Here is a 27041-nt window from a genome sequence, read left to right as displayed (position 1 = left end):
ATACTCTGCAAGGTTTTGTGTTCTCCAGAACTCTTCATGAGACAAGATGGCAAACAAAGCAAAAGAGTGTGTGTGTGCGCATGAATGGCTGGTGTTCAAACCATGGAATTTCCATTTTGTTACAGTCTTTAGATGGAAAGGTCAGGCAGCTGTAGACATTCAAATTAGGATTTACCAAGTATAGTGGTGGTTTCCCAGCGACCCTTCCAAGGGTTGCTGGAGAAAAGATCCACCTCCACCCCCACTCCCTTTTGCTTGGTCTTGCGTGATGGAGACTTCTGGAGAACTCGAGTAAAATCAGGCAACAACACTGATTTATTTGATTCATCTACCTAGAAACTGATAGACATTGCAAACCTAGGTGCTTGCAAGCATAAGGCTCTTAGTGCTAACAATCAAAATTTTTATTTATTTATTTATTTATTACATTTTTATACCGCCCAATAGCCGAAGCTCTCTGGGCGGTTCACAAAAATTAAAATCATCATAAAACAACCAACAAGTTAAAAATACAAATACAAAATACAATATAAAAAGCACAACCAGTATAAAACCACGCAGCAAAATTGATATAAGGTTAAAATACAGAGTTAAAACAGTATAATTTAAATTTAAGTTAAAATTAAGTGTTAAAATACTGAGTGAATAAAAAGGTCTTCAGCTGGCGACGAAAGGAGTACAGTGTAGGCGCCAGGCAGACCTCTCTGGGGAGCTCATTCCACAACCGGGGTGCCACAACGGAGAAAGCCCTCCTCCTAGTAGCCACCTGCCTCACTTCCTTTGGCAGGGGCTCACGGAGAAGGGCCCCTGTAGATGATCTTAAGGTCCGGGTAGGTACATATGGGAGGAGGCGTTCCTTCAAATAACCTGGCCCCAAACCGTTTAGGGCTTTAAATGTCAATACCAGCACTTTGAATCGGGCCCGGACCTGGACTGGCAGCCAATGAAGTTGTAAAAGGACTGGCGTAATGTGATCTCGCCAGCCAGTCCCTGTTAGTAAACGGGCTGCCCTGTTTTGTACCAGCTGAAGCTTCCGGACCGTTTTCAAAGGCAGCCCCACGTATAACGCTTTGCAGTAATCCAAACGAGAGGTTATCAGAGCATGGATAACTGTAGCTAGGCTATCACTGTCCAGATAAGGGCGCAGTTGGTATATCAGCCTAAGCTGATAAAAGGTGCTCTTTGCCACTGAGTTCACCTGTGCCTCAAGTGACAGTTCTGGATCGAAGAGCACCCCCAAACTACGGACCCGATCCTTTAGGGAGAGTGCAACCCCGTCCAGGACAGGGCAAACATCACCTCGCCGGACAAATGAACCACCCGCTAACAAAAGACATTGTGCAGCTATTCCATCTTCCTTAATGGATTGTTTGTGGAAAGAAAAAGGATGGAAGTGGTGGAAAAACACAGGAGGGGTGCAAGTGAAAGACGATGACATTTGGACCGTTGTAAAATTCCGTGAGTGAGGCAGGGTGATAGCATTGTCTGGCAGCACCCCTATTCAGGTCTCCCCAGAAGAAAGCCACACTGAGTTTAATGGAACTTATGCTGAAGTAGGGCCTAAGGATGCAATCCTGTATATATTCACCTGGGAGTAAGTTCCATTGAACTCAATGGGACTTACTTCTGAGTAAACATGTATAGGATTGCACTGCAAAACTTGAAGCCTTAATATTCAGAATATACTGTGGAAAGGTATCTTGAACCTACAGGAAAGGCAGGGCAAAGGGAAGGTGTCAGAGGGGGTGGGAGAAGACACAGGCTTTTACCCTTTTACATTTCATCCATGGTGATTTCTGCAGGCAAAAGTCTGACTTCGTTGATCATCAGATTTTCTCTTGGTTTGTTCTCAGGTTCTAAACTGAACATATATGGAAGTGTCAAGTAATTTAAAGCTTCAATATATGTTCAGTTTTACTTAGTAAAACAAAAGAAAGGAGAGAGCTTGTGCCACCATTTGCTTAACGAAAAGTTTATGAATGAAACCTGAAAACTTGCATATTTTTAAAATTCTCAATACAAAATCATTTCCATTACATCATTTGGATCTACAAAAAGGGGGGAAAAGGTTACATTCCAGATAAAAAGAGCACATTATTGCAGTATATATTAATGTATTACTTTTATATTCCTCCTCCTCTTCAGGTTATCCTCACAACAACCCTGTGAAGTAGGTTAGGCCGAGAATCGGTGAGCTTCATGGCCAAGTGGGGACTGCTAGAGCCTGCGTGTCCCAAATCCCAGTCCAACACTTTAAGCATTACACCGTACAGGCCAATAGTTGGCAAGTTTAGTGGGCAGTTCAGTGCTGGCTATTCTTTCTGCTTTCCTCAGCCTCGCCACTTTTAATCAGGGGAAATGGGGCTGGGGAATAACACCCTGCAAGTACCTCCTAATGCTTTCAGTTAATTTGAAAGCAATATGAGAGGTGCTCATATTGCTTTCAAATTAACAGGAAGCATTAGGAGATACTTGCACTGAGATCCTCCACCCTCAATGTCACCAAAGAGCCAGCTGGCAGCTTTCTGCAGGCTGGATTGTATCCAAGGGCTACCAGTTGCCAACCCCATGATTATTATATTGCACTTTGTCAGGAGAAAGAGAGCATCCTAGAGCCCCACAGGCACAGAAAACAAGACAAAAGAGGGAGATGATAAAATAAAAGAGATTAAAATAAAATAAAAAGGGAGAAGTTGGGCAGACCTAACTCTTTCTTTTGCTCTCGGCTGTTTTCCAGATCCGTTCTCATCCGCAGTTTGGGAATCTCTGTCAACGTAACGAAGCCAACGAATGCTGCCCGAGCTGGTCGCTTGGGAACTACATTGCTGTCCTGTACAACCGCTCTTCTTGCTTAGAGATCACCCAAGCCGACGTGTCCCACACCCTGGCCCTCCTTCGCTCTTGTGCGCCCGACTATCACAAAGGTATCCTTGTTCCTCCTTGCATCGGTCCCAAGACTGAAAGAGACAAACACGCACAGTGTTCCAAAGTCCCGGAGAAATGCACGCGGTTCCGTGCTGTTTACCAGCTCCTTCATTTCCTAGTAGACAGAGATTTTCTCAGCCCACAGACTGTGGGATACCAAGTGCCAACCCTGAAATACAGCCTGCTGTTTTTGCCAACCCTGAAAGGAACCTCCATGATGGGCATCTACCTGAACAACCTTGAGTCGTGGGACTTGTTTGATAATTATACATCCGTCACTGGTATGGACCTGGGCCTTAAGCAAAAATTATTCCAGCACTACCTTTTACTGGATACTGTGTATCCAGTCATGGCAATACTGGCCATATTTCTAAGCATATTTTTTTATTTGCGCTCGGTCTTTATTACTTTTATCATCTTGATGATTGTCTTTGGTACCTTAATGATTTCCTACTTCTTGTACAAGGTGGCCTTCCGATTTGCCTACTTCCCTTTTGTAAACCTAACAGCAGTCATCATCCTCAGCAGCATTTGTGCCAACCATACCTTTGTCTTTCTGGACCTCTGGAACCTTAGCAAGAGCCAGAATCCATCTGCTGGGCTGCTGCAGTGGGTACGACTAACCATGCATCATTTTGGTTATCTCATGCTGGCGTCTTGCCTGACGACTGGTGCTGCTTTCTATGCCAGCTACATGAGCTACATCACCGCCACCCGCTGCTTCGCCATCTACATGGGCACTTCCGTTTTGGTGAACTTGGTATTCATGTTGACGTGGCTTCCTTCCTCCATTGTGCTGTATGAACGTTACATCGCAAGGAAATGCATTTATAAACCAGAAGATTACTGGAATAATGCTGGGCACAAGAGGGTCATTCTCTCCTTCCATCACATCCTCAGGAGTATCCAGAATACCTGGTGTGAAACCTCCAAGCTGTTGTTTGAGAAAGTTCTTCCTTGCGGGGTTATCAAGTTTCGTTATATCTGGATCTGCTGGTTTGCTGCCTTAGCTATAGGGGGCGCCTACATTTCCTGTCTCAACCCCAAATTGAAACTCCCCACTTTAGAGATGTCATCTGTGCAGGTATTTAGGTTGAGCCACCCCTTTGAGAGATACGATGCTGAATATTGCAGGGAGTTCATGTTTGAAAGACTGGAACGAGGAGAAGACCTGCACATGCCAGTCACCCTTGTATGGGGCATACTGCCCGTGGACAACGGGGATCACTTTAATCCCAAGAGCAACGGCACTCTGGTGAAGGATACGGCCTTCACCATCGAAAATCCCAAAGCGCAAAGGTGGCTGTTCGACTTTTGCCAAAAAGCAAAGAATCAGACTTTTTACTACTCTGACCTGGAGCAAAAATCCACTGTTTGTTTCATGGAGGAATTCCAGCGGTGGATGGACAGCCGCCAGTGCTCCAAGCGAGATCATAGCTTCAGCCTCTGCTGTAATCACTTCTCCTTCCCCTACGGAAGAGAAGTCTTCCTTCACTGTATCAAGATGATGGTCATGGAACAAAACAGAGATGAGGCTGAAGTTCCTGACCTGGGCCTCCGATTCGATGAAAAGGGCAACCTAGTTGCTCTGGTGCTACAGTTTCAAACCGTTTACCACTACAGCTTCAACTATAGCCAGGCCAAACATTTTTATGACGAGATTGGCCTCTGGATAAGAGAGGAGATGAAGACAGCCCCCATGGGACTCCAGAATGGCTGGTTCACCAGTAAGCTGGAGCTCTATAATCTCCAGCACAGTGTCAACACGGAGAGTATGGTTGTGTTGGGCTTGTCCATAGCCATCTGCTTTGTGGTGCTGTTGCTCACAACTTGGAACATTCTCCTTAGCCTGTTCTCCATTATTGCTATTTCGGGCACTGTTCTGGTAACGGTCGGACTTCTGGTCCTTCTGGAATGGCAACTTAATGCTGTGGAGTCCCTCTTCATTTCAGCAGCGGTGGGTCTCTCCGTCGACTTCACAGTGAACTACTGTATCTCCTACCACTTGTGTCCGCATTCTGATCGCCTGAGCCGCGTGGCCTTCTCCTTGAAGCAGATGAGCTGCGCCACCATCATGGGGACCTCCGCTTTGTTTTCTGCAGGCGTCATCCTGCTGCCGGCTACGGTCCTGGCCTACAGGAAACTGGGCATTTTTATGATGATGATCAAGTGCATCAGCTGCGGCTTTGCAAGCTTCTTCTTCCAGTCTCTGTGCTGCTTCTTTGGCCCAGAGAAGAACTGTGGACAAATCCTTTGGCCTTGTGCTCACGCTCTGAAGGACTATTCGGATGGCCCTGGTTCCTCCAGCAGAACGTTTACTTGCGGGGGAAATGAGAAACAGAACAGATTACAAAAAGGCCAGGAGTCCAATGGTGCAAATGAACAGTACGAACTCCAGCCTTTGGCCCGGAAGCTTAGCGACAGCTTTGACAACAGCACCTCCACAAGCAAGTTGTCCAATCGCCCCTCTGTCTTATCTGAAGACATTCAGCTCCAGGACAGCAGGTGTCCTCGTATGGAAAGCCACCCTTCCTTTGAAAGGGACAGACGGAAGCTGGAGCAGCCCGGGGGCCGTCACGTGGCACTCTGCCAGTGTCGAGCCTTGCAAACATCTTCTCCTTACAAACCCGGAAGTAACTCAGGAACGGAAGCAGACAGTCACGGAGACAGGTTTTGCAAAGATTGCAGGTGTCAAAAATATGGCCCCAAAGCCTGGGAACATCTTCAGTCAGCCAGCACAATAGATGACAGGCTGCTCAATAAATCTCACTGCTCAAGCAACACCGATCCACACAAGTCAGATTATACCTCAGAAAACAGTAACCTACCAGAATCTGGACTGTACGATCTCCACAGATGCCTTTATTCCACTGGCAGCTCTTTCAGTGTTCAGAATGTCTCCAGCGAGACCTCTCTCAGTGACTTTGATCCAAGCATAAAACTTGTGGAATCAGCCAGTTCTTGTCCAGGACATTTAGACACAGTGGATTCTTGCTGTCCAACTCAGAGAGGTCTCCTGAATGGAAAGAGAGACACCTTGAGGCTGGACCTGAGAGAAACTGTCTTTGACCCGCCTGCATCAGCATCCCAGCAAAACAGCAGTTTGAGGAGAACTCGGTTAGGAGGATTAGGGGGCGAGGATCCAGTCGTTTTGCCGAACAGCAAGCCAGATCTGCCTGATGTTTGGATCAAACGGTCTGGCGTGCAAAACTCCGGATACTGAAGTGAAAATCTCAGAGGAAGCCGGTGCTGTTTCAGGGGCGAAGAAAAACAAACATCCATTTTGAAATGCGAGAACGAACCTGTCGCTTTGTTGAAATGAAAGCAAATTGCATTGTTACAGAAGTGGAAAAGAGACATTCTTGCAAAGCCAGCAAATCCGATGTGGATTAGGGAAGCCAATGTTAATGCCGTGTCAGCTGTTCAGCTGCCTACCCAGTTGTCAGTGCCATATTTGCGATGATATGTTAGGATGGGATTATCAAGCAAGAGCGGTTTGTCATTCTCTCTCTCCGGTGCAATTTGTTTGGGAATCCACGGAGAGTCACAATGATGAGAGGAATCAATGTCTCAATAGATGTTTAAAGGCAGAGGGAAACTTTATACTAAAAAGCATTTGGTGGGATGAGTCACTGTGATCTTGTAACAGACCTACTGAACATTGTTGACTTGACACAAAAAGTGTCTTTTAGTTGAATCTCTTTTTACCATCAATCATGCAAATCTCCTCAAGGAAATTATATTCAGAGGGTGGGGGCGGGGGAATCCCTTGGGCATTTTTCAGAAAGGATTGAACAGTCATTCTTCAACATTAAATGTTGCTGTTGCTCTCCCTTCCGCTCTTTTCTACAGTATAATTTATCTCTAAAGTGGAAGTTTAGGTGCATTCCCCACGACAGTGTGCTTAAAGTTCATCACATACTTTTTCCTGTAATGTTTTCATTCTCTGACACGAGTAATTTGTGTTTCACCTTAGCTGCTAGTTTTCATGTTGGGCATTCAAAAGCTGTACATAGATTTTTAGGTTTGCAGTGCATATCTATAGAACTGTGGAACTTTCCTTCTTTGCTGGCCATGTCACACCCCTCCTGTTTCAACCACCTCAAAGAATTTTTTTTTGCATTTGCCTGTTTAAATGATATCCTGGCATAACAAATAAACATGATGTTTCTTAATCTGAGGTTTGAGGTTTTGTTTTTTTTAGCTTTCAGAATAGTGGGATTTACATTCTTCATACTTAGAGATTGCCCCACCCTGCAAATAGATCTTGAGCCCTCTCAATGCTTTTACCATGTCAGCCCCACCAGCAGTATTTAAGTACTAGTTAGCATCCTTAGAGTGCTCTTTCTGAGTACATTTCTCAGTTGCTCTTTCAACAACCTTGTAAGGCAGGCCAGTCTTATAATGTAAAGAAGACGTATGCAGGAGTTGGACTGACGCATCCGTAACATACTGACTGCAGCCTACCATTCCACAGCCTACTGAGGTTCGTTTGGCCATGGTGCTGAGGAAGGCCTTCTGAGTTGCAGTGCCTACCATGCGGAATGATCTCCCCCTTGAGATCAGGCAGGCTTGTAGTGTGAAGTGCTTCCACCAACTAAAGACACACTTGTTTGCCCAGCTGTTTCCCTGACAGCTGGCCTCGTCAGATACCCCTGGTCATGTTAACGAGATGTTATTGTTGTTAACATTGTTCTGAGGATTGATTTTATGATATTTCTCCTGATTTTATCTTGTAAACCACTTTGGGATTTATTCATTTTTAATGAAAAGCAGTCCAGACATTTTCTGAAACAGAATAATGTAAAGGAAACCTTACCTCTTTCTTAACATCTTTTACTATTGAATCAAATTAGAAAAGAAGCAAGAAGCAAGATTTCCTTTACTGTATTAATAATACATCAATCCAACTTCTGCGCTCATCTGTCTGCTTACACTGTTTTCCATTCTTGGAATTGGCCAAGGTTACATTGCAGGAACATAAAAACTAAGCTTCTCCCTTTAATGTCATATTTAACACTACACTGGATTAAGGAGGTACAACATACTGTACTGACAACATAATTTGTCTCGGTGTGGGATTAGTAGTAAAAGCAGAAGAGATTGAGCTACTTTAAAAGTATGTTTCTAGCTGTCTAGTTGCTGAAGAAATTAAAGAGAACAATGGTGTGCTATGAAGTCATGAGCAATGCAATCCTATACATGTCTACTCAGATATAAGCCCCATTAGCTGGGAGTAAGTCCCAATGAACTGAATCAGGCTTACTTCTAAGACCATGCTGCCTGTTTGGTGCATTCTCTTACCCTCCTTATTGCTTTATTATGATTTTATTAGAATGTAAGCCTATGCGGCAGGGTCTTGCTATTTATTGTTTTACTCTGTACAGCACCATGTACATTAATGGTGCTATATAAATAAATAAATAAATAAATAAAGAAGAAGAAGAAGAAGAAGAAGAAGAAGAAGAAGAAGAAGAGCATCTGTGCTGGATCAGACCAAAGGCTATCAAGTTCAGCATCCTGTTCCCACAGTGGCCAACCAGAAGCCAGCGGGAAACCCAAAAGTAAGACATGAGCACAACAGTAGCCGGCAGGTGTGCAATTGAACAACTGGGGGCTGCAAAATCTCACATTAATGTTAGAGGTAGTGGCTAGATTTTTGGGTTAGGACCTAGCCATCCTAAATGTGGGAAAGGGTCTCCAAACCGAGTCCTTTGCAGGATCTGAGCAGGATTGAACTGCAAAATCAGAAAAACAAATAGTATTTTTTCATCTTTCCGATGTATGAAATAGACTCTGGAAAGGAAAAATGACACCACTGCATGAAACATCGTCCAGGTCTGGGGGTAAGAAATAATAATTGAGCTTCTTTTTAGCCACTTAAAAAACTGGTTGGAGGTATATCATAATATTTATTTATTTATTTATTACATTTTTATACCGCCCAATAGCCGAAGCTCTCTGGGCGGTTCACAAAAATTAAAACCATAAGGCACAAAAGATAGGGTGACCATATGAAAAGGAGGACAGGGCTCCTGTATCTTTAACAGTTGCACAGAAAAGGGAATTTCAGCAGGTGTCATTTGTATGCATGTCACACCTGGTGAAATTTCCTCTTCATCGCAACAGTTAAAGCTGCAGGAGCTATACTGCAGCTATACTGTGACCAGATTTAAAAGAGGGCAGGGCACCTGCAGCTTTAACTGTTGCGATGAAGAGGAAATTTCACCAGGTTCTCCATGTATACAAATGACACCTGCTGAAATTCCCTTTTCAATACAACTGTTAAAGATACAGGAGCCCTGTCTTCCTTTTCATATGGTCACCCTAAGGCATATAAATCCAACACATTTTTAAAAATATATCAAAATGGCTCGTCACTAGATTTAATTTGATTTATTACATTTATATACCACCCCATAGCCAAAGCTCTCTGGGCAGTTTACAAAAGTTAAAAACAGTGAACATTACAAAGTATACAAAATTTAAAACCATCAAAAACATTAACAGTATAAAAACAACGGTATCCATTTAAAAACAACATTTCTGGGGGTCGTTATAAAACAAACAAACTTCGTTGTTAGCCTTACTATTCCTCACATCTAAATAAATACAAAAATACAGTTGGAGGCAAACTTACTTGGCAGTAATTCCCAGTGAATCATCGCAGAAGAAATCTGCAGGGGACTGAGCTGTGTTAATTGCTGCAACCTACGCTAAGCCAAGAGGTTAGAATGGGATATAAATCTAATTATAACAAAGTCTTATGGCACTAACAAATTTATTCTGGCATAAGTTTTCATGGACACTGATGTACCTAAAAGTGAACATCGTCACACAGGGGAAATCACATTTCCTTACCATCGCTTCTCTGCCCCCACGTTTGTCCCTCATTATTTCCTCTTCTGCCTGGAGGGGAAAGAGGAAGTAAACAAAAACCCCACGTGGCCCATTCACTGCTTTTCCTGCACACAGTAGGAGATTGCGGCACATTCCGTTTTAAAAAGAAGATGGATTAAAAGGGGTGTATTTTGTGATGGAAAAACGAGTGGAAGGACCAGGAAACAAGCGTCATTGTCTAAAGGACACTTGCACATCTGTAAGTGGGCAGTAGCGAGTGTGCAATAAAATGCTTGTCTGATGAACCTCAGTGTCCATGAAAGCTTATGCCACAATAAATGTGTTAAATCTTTAAAGTGTCACAAGACTGTTGCTTTTGCTGCGGAAAATCTAATGATATAATCATGTCAAAGACAATCTAGCAAGAGCTTGAAATTTTGCATGTGTGTGTGTGTGATCTTTTAGTTGGCCTAATAAAGATATTGCAGCAACTCGGCTTTTGGCTTCTTTATTAATTTATGGCCAACATGGCTGCCTTTGCTTTTATAAAAAGAAAATTATTCAGTCGCCTACCAGAACCCCCAGAATTTTTAACTAGTCCATAAAAAAAAAAGTTTGAGACCCCCCTGCACTAACTCTGATTTTTTTTTACTATGACAAACTAACCTCACTGGAATTTTTTGCCTTTAGATTTTAGAGTGTGTGAAGAAATAAAGTCATCATAAGCCATATACTCTGGGCTAGTGGAATTTTAAGTGTGTGATCCTAAACCGCCCAGAGAGCTTCAGCTATTGGGCGGTATAAAAATGTAATAAACAAACAAACATGCTTAGACAGAAAAAAGTCCTACAGGCTTAGGATTGTGCCCTAAATTCTTGTTTTGGGAATCCCTGGCTTGTGCCCTAAGCTTTACACACGATTGTCAGACAGGTGCATATTGGGCAAGTAAGGTCACAAATCAAACTACAGTAGGATCTAGTCAAATTCCAACATCCCCCTCCCCCCACGACTCTGCTTAAACAGTTGTGTGACAAACAGAAATTCAACAGATGAAGTTCCCTCATTATAACTGAGGAGGGGGAATAGCTGCCATTGCAAAATATGAGGCTAGAAGTGTCAACGCCAGGACTACAGCTTAGGGTGACCATATGAAAAGGAGGACAGGGCTCGTGTATCTAACAGTTGTATTGAAAGGGAAATTTCAGCAGGTGTCATTTGTATATATGGGGAACCTGGGGAAATTCCCTTTTCATCCCAACAGTTAAAGCTGCAGTGCCCTGCCCTCTTTTAAATCTGGTCACTCTAGTATAGCTCCTGAGGTTTTAACTGTCGCGATGAAGAGGGAATTTCACCAGGTTCTCCATATATACAAATGACACCTGCTGAAATTCCCTTTTCTATGCAACTGTTAAAGATACAGGAGCTCTGTCCTCCTTTTCATATGGTCACCCTACTACAGCTTCACCAGTTTCGCCCTCTTGCCATCCTGCATCAGAGGCACAGGCTCTGTACCTTTAAAAAACAGGGCGGATTTCAGCACAGGTTGTTTCTTCCACAACTAACGCGCTTTGATGGAAGAAGTTACACCTGTGGGATATCTGCCTTCCTGAGAGTCATTAAACTTTTATGATTAAAAAGGATCAGAGCCCCATACATTCGTTCAGGTTAGAATGCAGCAGCCTTAACCGGGGATTCCGCAGTAGATGTGTACCATTCGATGCACGCTTACTAGGGGTTACTTCTCTGAGCAGACCTACATAGCTTCAGTACATCTTGTTTCATCACAGAAGAACACCTGCTAATCCCATTCAGGCTCTTAAGAAGCCTCAGCGCTTTCTAAACAACTCCCTGCGGTAAAACGTAGGGAAGACGCTCTTTAGTGTGGGCGTGGGCTTCGTTTGCAACCCTGCGCACGCGCTTGTGCTCCTGGCGGAAGAAGGTCGTTTGAAGCTGGTAGAGGAGGAGGAGGAGGAGGAGGAGGGGGCTGGGAGTTTTGATTTCTAGCGCCTGCGTATTAGATCTTTTCCTTGACTTGCTGCTTTCGGGCTGCGTCATGGTGGGTGGAGACGCTTTTGTTTAATTTCAAACGGCGGCGGGACTGAGCAGTGTAACTGTTGAGCAACTTATTTGTGGGTGAGTCGACTGGTGGTGTAAAGGTGGGGGAAGCGGCGTCTTAGTTCTTTGCTGTATAAGTTAGGGGTTCCCGGGCTCAAGTATGGTAAGAAGTCGTTGCCCCTGGACCTAGATCGAGGTTGTGGAAGCTGAGGTCCCTGCATATGCTCAGAGGTGTTTGTCTTCTTAGTTAACGCTCCTTCCCAACCCGCTGTTCTCCAGATGTATTGGACTACAGATCTCACCATTCCTAGCCAGCATAGCCAAGGGGATGATAGGATCTGCAATCCAATGCCTCGATAAGGTGGGCTGGTGGGGTGGGGTGAAGAAAGGTTTATTTAAAAAGAAAAAGACACGTTTATTTCCTCGAATTGGGCCAGAGTGGAAGAAGAGCATTTTTTTCAAGAAAGAAAATTCAGGCGCTGAAAAAGAAAAAGCATTAGTTTTCAAGCGTCAGCATAGTACAAAAGTTTGTACTAAAAGTCTGAGTTCACCGCATCCCCTTCTGTCAGATGGGAGCCTCATTATTATCTACACTTCATCACTTGAGAGTAGACCACTGCACAGTGCTTTATACAGGAGGCTGTTGAAAATTGTTTAGAAACTTCAACTGGAATAAAATACAGTGCTTGCTTCCAAAAGGGGTGGTGGTGAAGTATGTTGTACCACTTGCTTGAATATCTGCTATGATAGCCAAGGTATAACTCAAGGTGTCCTCTTTCCCTTCCTTTTTTTACCCTGGTAGGTTTTGGTTTCTCTTCTCCTGCCAGAAGTTATAGGGATGTGTGCGTTCCTCTAGCTTGGTTCGTTCATTGTGCCTGATATGACCTCCTTCCAGCCTCTGGTTTATGCATTCTGTACTGCTGTAGCAGTTGGTTAATTGCACTGGTTCTTTCCTGTCTTTTTTTTTTTTTTTTTTTAGGCTTCAAATATGGAGAATGAGAAGTCCAGGATCCCTGTTTACAGTTTCCAACAGCCCAAAGTAATCAGTGTGCCCAAAGGTCTGTTAACCTATTAAGCTAATTACCATATTGGTACTAGATAATGTATTTTTCCTGTGTTATAGAACCTTTGAATAGATCAAGAGGGAGAGGCAGGGATTTTTCTCATTTGCTCTGCAGTATGGGGAAGATATGAAAACAAGTTTCACCTGCTGTTCCTTCCTTCCACCAAGCCGCACCACTCCGAGGGATAGAACTTGGGCATGCATGGGAGGCTTGGGAGAGTGGTGGCATGGAGTCTCCTTGCATCCGCAAGGACAGCTGGATAAGATAGGAAACAGTGGGTGAGATTCCTCCTGTGTTACTTATCCAAACCTCTGTGCAACTGAAAGGAATCCCCAGATCTTTCTGAAGTCTCTGCTCAAGGAAGAGGCAAAGTGTTCTCTCATTTTTCAGTGAGATTTGGAGAAGAAAAGAAACAGTGGGAATTTCTCCAGCTTTTTCTTATCTGAACCTCCATGCAGGTGAATCTAGAGTGGAGAGAGCTTGGAAGAAAGCCTTAAAAGAATCACTTGGTTAATATTAAATTAAGACGGGGATGGGGATTGTGTGGTCTTCCGGAAGTTGCTGTACTGCAACTCTCAGCAGCCATAGTCAGCACAGCCACATGATTAGAATTAAAGAATTGTGCATTAAAGAATTAGAATTAAATTATTTTTTCATTGTGTGTGTGTGTGTGTGTGCGCGTAGTACCATGACTGAATAGAGCTTAGAGTTCTTCCACACATAAATCCACTGCTGGTTACCCCAAATCAACTTCATTTCAGCAGTATAATTTCTGGCAGTGGGGTGCCATTTGGAAATTCTTGTTATCTGCTGCAAATTACCCAGAGATCTGTTATGGATCTACCTTCTGCCAACATAATAACAAAAGAGTCGTGCTGTATCAGGCCAAGGGTCCATCAAGTTCAGCATTCTGATCACACAGTGGCCAATCAGCTGTTGACAGGAAACCCACGAACAGGACATGATTGTAATAGCACCCTTCTGTCCATGTTCCCCAGCAACTGGTGTACATAGGCTTACTGCCTCTGATACTAGAAGTAGCAAAGAACCATCAGGACTAGTAGCCATTGATAGCTTTCTCTTCCAGGAATTTGTCCAATCCCCTTTTAAAACCATTGAAATTAGTGGTCAACACTATGTCTGGTGGTAGTGAATTTCATAGTTTGACTATGTACCCTGTGGAGAAGTATTTTCTTTTATCTGTCCTGAATCTCCCATCAATCAGCTTCATGGGATGACCCCAGATTCTAATAATATGAGAAATATGTCTCCCTCTCTGCACCATGCATAATTTTGGACACCTCTATCTTGTCTCCCCTTATTTGCCTTTTTTCCAAGCTAAATAATCCCAACCCCTGGTCTTCATTATTCATCTGTTCCTGCTTTTCTGTTAAATTTGGATTCAATTTTTCATTTCTTCAGATTCAGAGTTATTTATTTATTTATTACATTTCTATACTGCCCAATAGCCAGAGCTCTCTTATTGAAGTTATTGAATTCCTTTGCCTTTCCTTGATCCATGCCACCTCAAAATCCTGTTGCTTTTTAAAAATTATTTGATCATTTTCAAACTTCATTCAATTTCTCTCGCTAAAACATTGGTTTGCTTTCTTACTTCGTTTTTATTCAGTTACTGCCATGCATTTCAGTTATTGCCTTCAGCCCCTTTCTTTAGCACTGAGTTGTGGTCGATAGCTTTGTTGATCAAATGTACTTTTGTTTTTAAACGCATGTCTTGTTTGCAGATATACAGCTTCATCCAAAAAGGCAAGGTCTGAACAAAATGAATGACCTGGAGCCCCTAAAAGAGCTGGATTTTACTTTTGGTGCAAATGTTCCTTTATGTGTTCCCTTCAAAGAAACAAATCAAAGGTAAAGTATATTTTTTCTTCTTACTGTTGAGAGTATCCATGGGGGCTCTATTAAATATTATTATTACTATATTTATTTGTATCCCGCCCTTTGCCTAATACTGGGCCTCAAGGCGGCCTTACAAAATTTAAAACATACATTGGGGGGGGGACATACACAACAAAATTATAAGTTATTAACATAGATGGAGGACCAAATTACTCTCCAAAGGCCTCCTGGAACAAACAAGTTTTAGCCTGCTTCCGAAAGCCCATCAAGGAGGGAACCAGTCTAGCTTCCCTGGGAAGAGTTCCAAAGCACTGGAGCAGCCACCGAGAAGGCCCTCTCCCACCAACATTTGAGGAGAGCTTGGCTGGGATGTAAGAAAGAGTGTTCTCCATGGCCATGCCTGAACTTCAGGGCTCCTTACCAAAGGAGGCCCATGTTGCTTCCCTCTCTGGTGACCTACTACTGTGCAACATATTTGGGCTGCCTAGCTGTTAGTTTCAGTCACCCTGGCCTGTTAATTGAAGTGTTATTTTCATGTTGGGGCTCTCTAATTGTTTATCTTGTACCTTATTGTTGGCTTTTAACATGGTTAGATTTGTAAGCTGCCTTGACAATTTTTGTGGAAAACTCTGGTAAAATATTTCTAATACACACACAGAATGCATAGTCCCCAACGTTTAACAACAAATTGAATGCTTATCTGTGAACTTGCTTTATTCTAGATTTGATGAAATGCCCCAGGTGGTATGCAGTAGTTGGATGATTTAAAAATGCTCAAAGAATCAAGCCATTGTTTTAAAAGTTGAGATTTAGTTTAGTTTTGGAAAAAAGTTTAAAAATATCTATTCATTCCATTCCAATTAAGGGTCATGAAGACAGCTAAGAACATAGTGGCGGCACCACCACTTAAGAAAGCGGTGACAGAGACTGTACGAATGTGAGTGGTGGCAAGCAAAACATGTTACCTACTTCTGCTTATTCCTTCTCTTTCCCTTTTCACAACAAGATTTCTTGCATGCATTGGTTTAATTTAAATCAGTTCATTCAATTACCATTTTATTTTGAAAAGGCAGGCTACTACATAGACATCATTAAATGTATTTTAAAAAAACAATTGCATAAAATAAAGCAAACGTGAAACTACCATACAACCAAAATCTATGGAGCTGTCAGATTGGTACTGCAGTATCCAGATCATTTAGACTGCATATCCGCTGTCAGTGTACACGGCAACTCCCAGAGTAGCAACTAGACACTGGATGGATCTGTCAGGGGCTCCAGGTCAATCATTTTGTTAAGACTTTGCTTTTTCGAATTAAGCTGTGTATCTGCAAAAAAGGCATGTGTTTAAAAACAAAGGCACATTACACTAATCCATGGTATGAGTTATTGAATACTGGATTGCTGTGATGTGCAAACTCAGCTGTGTTAATAAAACATGATTTGTCAACCACAAACAACCCAGAAAATGAACCTGTGGTATGTTGGGTTATGTACTCCATGGGTGGTTACTTGTGAACTCAGGACTGTGGGTTGTTCATGGGTTGTTTCACCAGGCTACAGAGGCAGTGGGTAAGAGTAGTCAAGAAACCAAGCTGCTCTACCTGCCAAAACTAGAGTGTGCAAAGACATGTGGGATACAGGGAGGAGCTGGTGAAAGAGGAGCTAAGCAACCCAGGGATTGAGAAACCATGGTTTGTTGGATTGTCTGCCATACCAATCCTCAGTAGGGCAACAAACCATGGGTTAGTGTTTTATGCAAGCCAGTTCACTGTTGGCATAGGTCAGTCAGATAGTTGTGGTTCTTGATTAGGGTCCAGTAGGTTGTATCCAATGTTAGTCTAACTTAAGTCCCATTTATTTCACTGGGTCTACTTTTAAGTCGGACTAACATTAGATAGTCCTACGTGGGGAATAAATTAAGCACAATCCTGTAGATTCATCTCTTTCTTTCTATACTGTAGCGAGTGTTCTTGGTCTGAATGTTAATGCAGACAAACCTACCACCCATGATGCATTACTGACATTTGATCCTATAGCCCTACAACCAGATATAGACGGGAGGCAGAACTCAGGAACAAGAACAAGCTGTTGGAGACGGCTAAATGTGAATTGAGCTTAAAGTTGGCAGGAATGCAGGTAGGGAGCAAACTTAGCTTGGGTTATCATAAGATCTATTATGTGCAGCATATTGAACTCTCCAAGGCCCACATCTGGGTCTGTTTCCAGACAAAGGGCTCCTAACAATCAAAGGCATTTTGTGGCTATTCTGTCTTTTCTTCCATAATGGGTTTTTTACTTATAAAAAAAAAGATGGATAACATAGTGGGAAAACGCAGGAGGACTATGAATTGAAGACTGCTATGTCTGCATCTCCCCCTATAAAATTCCATAAATGAGCAAGTGTGATTGCCCCATAAAAGCTTGGGAAGCACCCTTAGATGAATATCTTCCATGTACAAGGCAGTCTTTATTTTGCATTTGCTGTTTTGGTTAATCAGAGTAACCAAAATGCAGTGTTCATGCTGGTAGTACAAGAATGCCAAACTGGAAGTGCTCTCAAGGGGATCTTATACCCTGTCCCAATGTGTCATTTCAGAATAGGTTTGTTGGCAAGACCACAGTTACATTTTCCACTTACTGTATTTCTTCGATTGTAAGCCATACACTAATTTCAGTACCACCAACAGAAAAAAAAAACCCCTAAGACACACCCGCGATTCTAAGACGCACCCCATTTTTAGAGACGTTTATATGGGGGGAAAGTGTGTCTTAGGATTGAAGAAATTCGGTATGCTGGTGTCTTTTTAACTATGTTTTAATATTGCAACAGCTGGTACTGTTGTTGACTGCTTACTTCGGTCAGAGTGCTAAGTGCTGTACTGAACACAAGTTTACATGGTCTTTGCTGAGGTTTATATGCAGCTAGATTAATGGGACAGAGAAGAAGACACCATAGATTCCTTGGTTGAAGGTTTTTGAGTGGTGGTGGATCAGATTCAGACCCTCTTTGATTAAACTGATTTTCAAGATCCATTTCAATCGGGGGTTTGGAACTGAAACTACCTTGGTCAATCTCTTTGCTGGGGGGAGTGTGGCCCTGTAGATTCTCCTGGACCTCTTGGTGGCTTTTGACACCATCAACCATGGTATCCTTCTGGAGAGGCTGCCCGGGTTGGCTGTGGATGGTACAGCTCTGCAGTGTTTTGCTTCTGGGCCCACTTCAAAGTGTATAAAGTTCTTCATGGCTTAAGATCAAAGTATCTGAAGAAGTGCCTCTTCCTCTATATTCCTACCTGAGATCATCCCTGGGGTCCCTGCTGGAAGTGCCTTTGCATGCTTAAGTACAGATGGGTGGCTAATTGTGAATGGCCTTTTCAGTAATGACCTCCCAGTTATGAAATATCCTCCCCAGAGAGGTCTGCATAGCGCCTACTTTGTTATTTTTTCCAGTGCGAGGCAAAGACTATTTTTGTATTCTCAGGCCTTTTAGTATTCTTACATTTCTGTTGCTGCGTTGTTGACTTTCTTGTGGGGCTTGTTCTAGTCTCTGCTGCTTTTAATTTCTGCCTTAATGGATTTGTCATTGTATTTCAATATAATCTATATGGATTCATCTGTGTTGTTTGCATATCACCAAGACCGCTGTTAGGTATAAGGTGACTGATAACAATGTTGGAAATAAATGAAATAAATAATAGTTTCTCCTCCCACAATGCTGCAAGATCACAGCTATATGATCCGTATCCACACATTGGCCCACAGTGTGTGTACCCAAACTACTTCTCAAAGCTGTGAAGTTATCTAAATGTTACCAGCTTTAATAGGTTTCAAAAAAACAATCCGAGAAATCAGTTTGCAGGAATAATGATTGCTCATATCAATGGTCTATTAGAAAAGCATACCAAGTATCTGTTTCACCACCACCACCTCACCTGCCCAAAATGGGACTTACTTCTCTCTGTTGTGCAGTTCTGCATTCCTCCCCACTAGGCAAAGCAGTTTCTCTGACTCTTTACTGAAAGCCAAATAGAAATAGGTGCTGTTCTTAATGTGTCTGTCTGTTTGGTCTCTGTACTTGCAGAATGATATGAAGGATATGAAAGAGCAGTGTGATAGTCTGGAAAAAGAAAACCAGTTGCTGAAGAAATTTCAGGAAAGCTGCATGTTAATCTTGGAAACCAGGAACTGTGACCCAGGTAGACATTTAATAGAGCCCATTCTCATGCTCTCTGTTTTACATACCTGTTATATACTCTTATTTCCACTGATGATTTTTCCTCCACCAACCTTTCTCTAGATTTCTAAATGGAACTGAAACTCCTCAGGTAATCATTTCTGCGATAACCTGAGCTATTTTAAATGTATGCATTTAGCAGTGTGTGAACTCTTGGATTGAGATGGACAGAAGTAGGTAGCATGGAGTGCTGCTGGGAACCCTGCATGATCAGGGGTCCTGATTGCACGGAGCACCTACAAGTGTTCACTTGTAGGTGCTCTTTTCCAAGTATCTACTTGATGTACGGTGATTATTTAGGGCAGGTCCCAAAAGGTGTGAGGTTGGGAACGAGGGGTGGTCCTATACCCCCATGTACCTCAGTGTATGCATGGAGGGACATGCCAAAAGTGTATGAGCTGGGTTTCATAGAGGTTCGAGATCAGAATGAACGTACAGAGCTTCTGTAATGCCAAGTTGAACTATTGGCCAATTAAGCCCAGGATTATCTACTGAAAAGCAGCAACGTTCTGAAGCCTAGGGGGAACGTCTTTGCTGCTCCTTTGACTGGAGATGTCAGGGGTTGGATCTTATGCATGGAAAGCTTGTGCTCTCCCACCAAGCCGTGGTCCCTTCCCGTGTGATCACCCTCTGAATCATGTGATGCTAGTCTGAAACTGACGTTTTACGGTTGTTTACCAGATATCGCAGCACCCTCGAAGTTGCTTGGCTTTTTAAAAGTGTGGCACTGGAGGCCAAGCATCTACTCAATTAAGGGGAAAATGTTTGGCTCTGGAATGTAATGAAACAATTGAAAATCAGTTGCAGGTGAAAATATTTGGGAAGAAGAAGAGGAGAGCAAGAAGAGACAGACTGAGATAATGGTGAGAATGAGTTGGTTTCCTTTTCCCAAGGAGATTAGTAGGCTTGATCCCAGGGCTGGCCTAAGACATGTTTTCCCCTGAAGCAAAGGACAAGATGGTGACCCACATTTCATGTACAGAAGCCAGCTGGACGGGCAATTGAGGCTTGGGTTCAACACTGGCAAGTGAACAGCATCATCCGCTGCTCTTGAAGGGAACAGGCTAGTTTAGGGGATTCAGAGCAGGCTGCATGGCATACCAGCTCTGTCCACCATCACTCCCTGCTCCTATCCATCTCCCCCTACTCGCCCCTCCCCCCATGCCTGCTGCCTGAGGTGGCTGCCTTACTCTGTCTAATGGGAGGGTTATCCCTGCCTGATCCCACTCACACACACCCAAAGTCCTACCTGTTTGTTCCTGTTGAATTTGTTCTGTAAACTAATCATGGGTATCCAATACATTTTGAATAGTTCAAGCTGTGTTGGCTAAAATTTTACAAAACTCTGTCTTTCCTTTCAGGTCTTGTCGGAGAACCTTAATGCTGATCTTGAACTGTTCATCCAAGTGGCTAAAGAACAAAGGGATAACCTTCAGGTAAAATTAGAACATTTTACCTTCACTCCCTGTTGATGCCAAGAAACAGAATTTTTTAAAAGTTTGATACCCTCCTCCAATTCTTCAGTCTCACATGTGCATGGCAACACCACACACTTTCCCTTCTTCTGAAAGTCTTCTGTGTTTGTTTTTTTCTGTCCACTTGCTACAACTGCGTAACTTGGACATAAAGTGAACAACATTCATACACAAGTCTCTGTACCAGCCTTCCACAACCTGGTGCCCTCCAGATATTTTAAATTAAATCTCCCAGCATTCCTAAACATTAGCCATGTTGAGTAGGGATAGTGGGCATAGAAGTCCAAAATATCTGGAGTGCACCAGGTTGGTGAAGGCTACCCTGTACTAATAACTACTTAACCCTGTGCAAGCAAACTACTTCTGAAAGTGACCTTGTAAGTCTTGACTGAAAGTTACTTTAATAAATGTAGAATACTAACTATATATTTTTACTAACTACATACTTTTCTTTCCCTGTAGAATGCACAAATTAAATGGAAGCAAGTAGAGGAGGAGCGGGCCCACTTCTTAGAGCAACAGCAGTCTTTTCATAGAGAAAAAGAAGATTTGTTTGCAATATTGGATCAAGAAGAGGCGCTCTTGAATTCATCATAGAAGGAGCTAGGACTCTTAAGCTGCTTTGATTTCTTATTGGGCTGAAGTTTTTAAAATCCATTATGGATCTGTTACATTTTGAATGACCTGATTTTTTGTTTTTTAATTGTATTAAACAGAGGACTTGTTCTGCATCTGATTAATAGATTCCGAGTAAAGAGTGGATTCCAGAATTCCTTTCTCTTAAATTTCAGGACTGTTGAAAGGTTCTGTCCAGAACACATCTTTCTGCATTTTGTTAGACTTTACTGTCCTGATACTGTTTGTTGTTCATATATAGATCATCCTCATGGAACTGCAGGCTTGGATGGTGTTTTTTTTCATAAGAGCTGAATGTTTGTGTAATTGTACCTGTGCATACAAACCTTGAAATTAATTTTTTAGTATGCTAAACGGTGGGGGGAGGTTGACTTCCCGGTTAGGCTGGTGAAGCAGTCAGGTTTAGCTTCAAAGGAAATTAATGAACCAGATGTGTAGTGAATGGGTGCCATAGTGCAAGCTTACCATCTGTGAAATAATGTGGGGTTTTTTTAAGCACTGACCATGGCAAGGAGAGAAGCACAAGACACTGTAAAATGTGGCCTGTGCTTAAACAATGGGAAAAGCTAGAGCCATTGAAACAAACAGAATCTGATCATGGCACTGCACAGCTTCCATGATTTTGTTGTAGATCTGGAGTGGGTGTCATTCTTAATATGCCCTAAAAAGTAGACTTCCTTAGCCTCTGAGATAGCCATATTTCTAGCTTGGACTACCTATTTTTCCAAATATTTTGCAATAGTCCTGTTTGGAGGCAATCAGTGCATAGGTTACCAATGCAGAGAGTTGCAGCTGCTGTACAACTTCTGAAAAGCACTCCTGGCCACAGCTGCTATCAAGGGTCCATCTAATCCAGCATTTTGTTTACACAGTGGCCACAGGGACCCACAAGCAGGACAGTGTAACAGCATCCTCACACCCATGTTCCCCAGCAGCTGGTGCACACAGGCTTACTATCTCTGATCCTGGAGCTAGCACATAGCCATCAGGACTAATTGCTATTGATAGCCTTCTCCAGGAAATTATCCAACTGCCTCCTAAAGCCATCAAAATTGGCTTATGGGAGTGGATTCCATAGTTTAACTATGTGCTGTATGAAGAAGTACTCCCTTTTATCTGTCCTGAATCGTCCACTAATCAGCTTTATGCAATGACTCTGGGTTCTAGCATTTTGAAAGAGAAAAATGTCTACTTAGCCACATTTTTCATGCTATACATAATTTTGCAAACCTCTACCATGTCTCCCTTTAGCCTCCTTTTTTCCAAGCTAAACAATCCTAGTTGTTGTAACCTTCCCTCATAGGGGAAATGCTCCAGCCCCTTGATGATTTTAGTTGTCCCTTTCTGCACCTTTTACTGTGGGAAACTTTTCATGATGGCTTTATATTGATGTTGACGAGCATGGGGCTAGGAGAAAGAGAGAACACATGGACCCCTGTTCCATACCCCACAGGCCAAACCCATGGGGACCCCTTTCATAAGTCTAACTGTGTCTCTGGGAATGCAGTCTTAGTAACGTGTTTGCTCAGTGGTGAGGGGCAAGCACGCTGCATATGCTCATGGATGCCTCTAATGTCTGGTTAAGAATTGTCACAGATGCATTGACTGATCTTGGTGCAGTCACTTTATTGCTATGCCATTATGGCCTTCAGCTATAAAATAGCACCAATATCTCTGCATGATATAAGTACAAATAGGGTCAAATCTAAAGTTGCATGAATGGACTTCACAGCATGAATAACTGTGTTATTTTCCTTTTGGTACCCTCCCCTTCCTGTGTGCCCTCACATCTGTTCTAGCTGTCTCACCATTCTGGAGCATATTTAGGGGTACATCGGGGTGGGTGAGAAGGGAAATCCATTATGACAGTGGCTTCCATTGAGCTGGCAGACAACCAGTGTTTGATACAGCCCATAATATTGTGTATGTAACATGTGGCTTGCCTTAATGGGTTTGTCAATGAAGCCAACTACATGCATGCATTTAGACCTTATTTTCCAGCTGTGGCACATCTGAATTCAGATTGCATTGACCCACTATTACCAAGCTACAGTATCTGCCTGCTTCTAGGCCAACTTATGCATATTTTATTTATTTATTGTATTTCTATACTGCCCAATAGCCGAAGATCTCTGGGCGGTTTACAAATTTAAGACAATTCAAAACAAAATAGTATAAAACCATAATATAAAATACAATATAAAAGACATTTTGTCGAGTCTTGTGAAGTATGAACTTCCATTCTTTCTGCGATCCTTAAATGGATTGTTAATGCTTCCTACATACCTTTAGAAGCCTGTCCCCATCCTAGGTTTTTTTTTGCTGTTGTGATATAATACTTGACAGGTATTATTTGAGGAGATGGAAACCAACTGTGCTAAATTTGTTCTACAGGCAGTTTCCCAAATTACTTACTATCTGATATCAAGAGATCAGTAGACAGTGGCACAGTATCATGGAGGCCTACAATATGTACTTTGCCATTGAGTGGAGCTGACATAGTTTGGAGTTAATGTGTGATGCACTTGCTGAAAAGACTGGCCATACTTGGCCTACTAACATATAACTGAATTCTGGTAATGTCTCCAAGGTGACCCTCCTGACTGTTGCTCTGCTCTGGTCTCCTGCTGTTTGGTGTCATTCCCTAGCTCCTAATCACTTCCCCTCTGGGGTCTCAGTAGTTTTATGTGGGTTTGCTTTGCTTCGCTTCCATTTTACTTTCTGCCCTGTGTGTAACTTTTCCTGGGAGGAACAGCAGCTGTGCTACCCCAGCTAGAGTCAAAGATTTGTGTTAGTTCAGAAATGTAAAAAAAATCCACACCCACCAAAACACCTTTGGGCTATGGATGTTTCAGGCATCGTTCAATTTCACACTTTCAACCACCTCACAATTATTGTGCAATTTTACTAGCACAGGCATCTACAGTGTTCTTGGACTGCAGTCCTCTGCTTGTTTAGAGAGTTGAGCCCATTGAACTCAATGGGGCTTCTTAATAGACACGTGTAGGGTTGCACTTTTGGCAGGGTCCCACCAACCACCCAGCAAATGTTTTAAATTTAACTGCTATTAGGAAATGGACTTCGTTGACCCAGGTTCATCTCTTCACCTTCCAAAACCTTTGAGCATTGACTATGGCAGAGCGTGAGGAGCAACAAACACCAGGCCGTTCCCAATCCCTAGCGTAGTGTGAAGCATCGCGTATCTGTCGGGACTGGGAACTTTTTCTATCTATCAAAAAAAACGGGGGGTGGGGGGAGTTGTAGGAGAGGCGCCGTCTCCGAAAGCCAAGCGCCCGGGGGAGGCCGTGACTTTGCCGCGATTGGCTGTTCCGCCCCCATTCCCGAAGTTCTCACTGGTCAGTCATCCACCCGCCCCCGAGCTGATTGGTGGAGACGGCTGCGCGAGCTCGGCTAGTCTCCGCCGGGCTGGCAGTCGCGCTGTAGAGAGAGCGAGATGGCGGCGGCTGTGCTGGTGAGGAGCGGGGCGTCCGCCTGGGCCCGACGGTGCTTCTTGGGGCGAGTGCTGCAGCCGCGCCGAGGAATCGCCGGAGCCCCAGTGGACGATACGGTGAATGGGCTGGACGAGCAGCAGCAGCAGGTACAGCGGCCTGAGCCCTGGTTGCATTGACAGGAAGGTCGCCCGGCTGGGCCCCGCAGTCCGCTTCTGAAGGTTTCCGAAGTGCTGTTCCTTGCGGGGTCGCGCCCCTTCTGAGTGCGCGTGCAGCAGGGACCCTCTTCTTAAATGGGACTCCGGAGCTGTTCTGATTGCCAGGACTCGGCTCTGGAGCATTAAATACAAAGACGCCGAAAACGAGGGATCTTGGGGTCGGAGACATTGACCCCGTGTGCGCGGCTGCTGTGAGAAGGCACATTCCGTGTCGGGAGGTCCTTAAGAAAGAACTCGAGAATCAAACTGCCAATGTCCTAGTGCCTTTGTACAAATCTGTGGTGCGACCACACTTGGAATACTGTGTACAGTTCTAGTCGCCACACCTCATAAAGTATATTATTGTATAGTTGGGAAAGGTGCAGCAAAAGGAAACTCAAATGACCACGGGGCTAGAGCAGCTCGCCTATGAGGAAAGGCTACAACTTTTGGGGACTCTTTAGTTAGAAAAAAGGTTGAGTAAGGGGGGGATATGATAGAGGTGTATAAAATTATGCATGGTGCAGAGAAAGCGGGTAGAGAGTTTTTCTTCGAGTATTTGAACCCACGGCCATCGTCCAATGAAATGCAGTGGTGGGAGATTCAGCACAGATAAAAGGCTGTACTCCTTCAAACAGAACATAATAGAACTGTGGAATTTGCAGTGAGGTAGTGTGGACCATGAACTTGGATGGCGCTAAAAGGGTATTATCCTTAAGGCAGCCGTTCCCAGCCTGGTGCCCTCCAGATATTTTGGATGTCAACCCCTATCAGCCCCAAACAACATGGGCAAGGGTTAGGAATGCTGGGAATTGCAGTCCAAAACGTCTGGAGGGTACCAGGGTGGGGAAGGCTGGTCTAAGGCTATCAGTCGCTACTCATCAAGATAGCTGTATATTACCGCCAATATCAGAGGCAATGTGCTTGTGAATGCCAGTTTCTGGGGACCATGAGAGGGAGGTGCTCTTGCACTCATGTCCTGCTTATGATCCCTATAGTCATCTGGTTGGATACTATACTGGACTAGAGCTGAAGAATGCATTCCCTTCTTGTTACTGTTGAATCACCATAGCTAGCTCCCATGTTTCTGATATGGGGTGAGAGGTTTCTGAATTTATGAGGGTTGAAACTACCTTGCGTGTTTGTGCACACACATACATAACTCTCTTCGTAGATGTTCAGCAGTTTTATTTTAAAGGGCTACGCCTTATAGTTCCATAGCTTTAAAGCAGACTGGGCATTTTTTCATTTTAGAACAAGTAGGGTGATGCCTATGTGAGAAACCAACCTTTTCAGCATTTGTTTTGCTTAATTCTGCAGGCACAAATTTACACACTTATATTCTATAAATTCAGAGTAACGGCAATTTTTTAAATTATTTATTTGCAATCACTAATGCAGCTGAACATCTAAATTCCACCATTAAGTGTATGGAAAAAGTGATAACATTTCATTCTTTTACCCCTCTTTGTAAGCAGTAATTGCCAAACCGAACATGACACTGGTTGGGTCCCCCCCTCCTTACAGAATGCAGCCATGCAGGTTGTGTTTATTTCTTTCACCTCTGTGGGATTCTTTCTGTTAAATCTCTCTTTCGCACATAAACCTGTGATTTTGGGGGAAAAGGTGACTTTTAACAACAAACAATCCACCAAACAGGAAAAGGTTAATAACCCCCACTCTGTCAGTCTTCTGCTTTAGATGGCAGCCTCAGTGGTTGCATTTTGTGCTTTAAAATACCCTTTGTAGTACCCTTTGGAAACAAACTACAGATAATTCAGTATATTATGTAGTTCAACCTTAAATTTTAGCACCTGAAATAGCTTTCCTCAACATGGGGCTCTCCAGATGTCATTCCCAGCTAGCACGAAGTTTTTGGAACAAAAAAACTTGGATATGCCCAGTTTTTGTAAGTGTAAGTAATAAAGCATCTCATCCCATGCTAGTATTAACAGTTATGTGCTTAAAATAAGCTAGACACTGTATAATAGACAATATCTCCTACTATGGATATGTTTTCCCCCAAGCGATATGATTCTAAAGGCATGTGATTAAAATGTTATAATTTCATTTAGAACAGGGGTAAGCAACCTTTTTGAGCCTATGGGCACATTTTTCAATTTGAGGAACTGTTGCGGGCACAGTCACAAAATGGCTGCCATGGGAGCATGGCTAGTCGCAAAGAGCAAGTAAGCTATCTAAATGACTGTGTACCAGGCAGAAGTGGGGTCCGACCCACAATGCACTAAACCCACAGTTTCCAGTGCCTTCCTCTCTTCCCCCACCCACCCCTTTCCTTGGTG

At 43.2% G+C, this 27041-nt stretch overlaps 3 protein-coding genes across 4 annotated transcripts in view; all 3 read left to right on the top strand.

The window, feature by feature from the left end:
- The window catches only part of DISP2 (dispatched RND transporter family member 2), a 33244-nt gene extending 26431 nt beyond the window's left edge, over positions 1-6813 (top strand). The window contains exons 6-7 of one of the 2 annotated variants that reach the window (XM_063117725.1): positions 2738-5821; positions 5937-6012. In XM_063117725.1, coding sequence (XP_062973795.1) covers positions 2738-5821; positions 5937-5945 — 3093 coding nt within the window. In that variant the 3' untranslated portion in view covers positions 5946-6012. Of the gene's footprint in view, positions 1-2737 lie in introns of both variants that reach the window. The other variant, XM_063117724.1, reaches the window with a different exon arrangement.
- A 5008-nt stretch (positions 6814-11821) lies between these two features.
- On the top strand, positions 11822-21130 carry KNSTRN (kinetochore localized astrin (SPAG5) binding protein). The gene is made up of 9 exons (XM_063118873.1): positions 11822-11898; positions 12800-12878; positions 14630-14756; positions 15610-15681; positions 16784-16883; positions 18829-18943; positions 19783-19844; positions 20343-20417; positions 20919-21130. Exons 2-9 carry the CDS (start codon positions 12809-12811, stop codon positions 21051-21053), a joined length of 756 nt encoding a protein of 251 aa, XP_062974943.1. The 5' UTR covers positions 11822-11898; positions 12800-12808; the 3' UTR covers positions 21054-21130.
- A 3409-nt stretch (positions 21131-24539) lies between these two features.
- IVD (isovaleryl-CoA dehydrogenase) overlaps positions 24540-27041 on the top strand; it is a 28190-nt gene continuing 25688 nt past the window's right edge. Inside the window, exon 1 of the mRNA XM_063117733.1 lies at positions 24540-24690. Within this exon, the coding sequence (XP_062973803.1) occupies positions 24547-24690 (144 nt within the window). The 5' untranslated portion in view covers positions 24540-24546. The remainder of the gene's footprint in view (positions 24691-27041) is intronic.

This window comes from Elgaria multicarinata, chromosome 2, assembly GCF_023053635.1.
Source record: "Elgaria multicarinata webbii isolate HBS135686 ecotype San Diego chromosome 2, rElgMul1.1.pri, whole genome shotgun sequence".
In the NCBI taxonomy this organism is placed as follows: domain Eukaryota; kingdom Metazoa; phylum Chordata; class Lepidosauria; order Squamata; family Anguidae; genus Elgaria; species Elgaria multicarinata.
Note: the sequence above shows the minus strand (reverse complement) of the source record. Positions and strands in the feature narration are given on the sequence as shown.

Excerpts from the sequence above, each read along its gene's own strand:
- KNSTRN (XM_063118873.1), top strand. The coding sequence starts at position 12,809 with ATGGAGAATGAGAAGTCCAGGATCCCTGTTTACAGTTTCCAACAGCCC. Across the intron at positions 12,879-14,629 it reads AGTAATCAGTGTGCCCAAAG|ATATACAGCTTCATCCAAAA; the intron begins GTCTGTTAACCT and ends TCTTGTTTGCAG. Across the intron at positions 14,757-15,609 it reads TTCAAAGAAACAAATCAAAG|GGTCATGAAGACAGCTAAGA; the intron begins GTAAAGTATATT and ends ATTCCAATTAAG.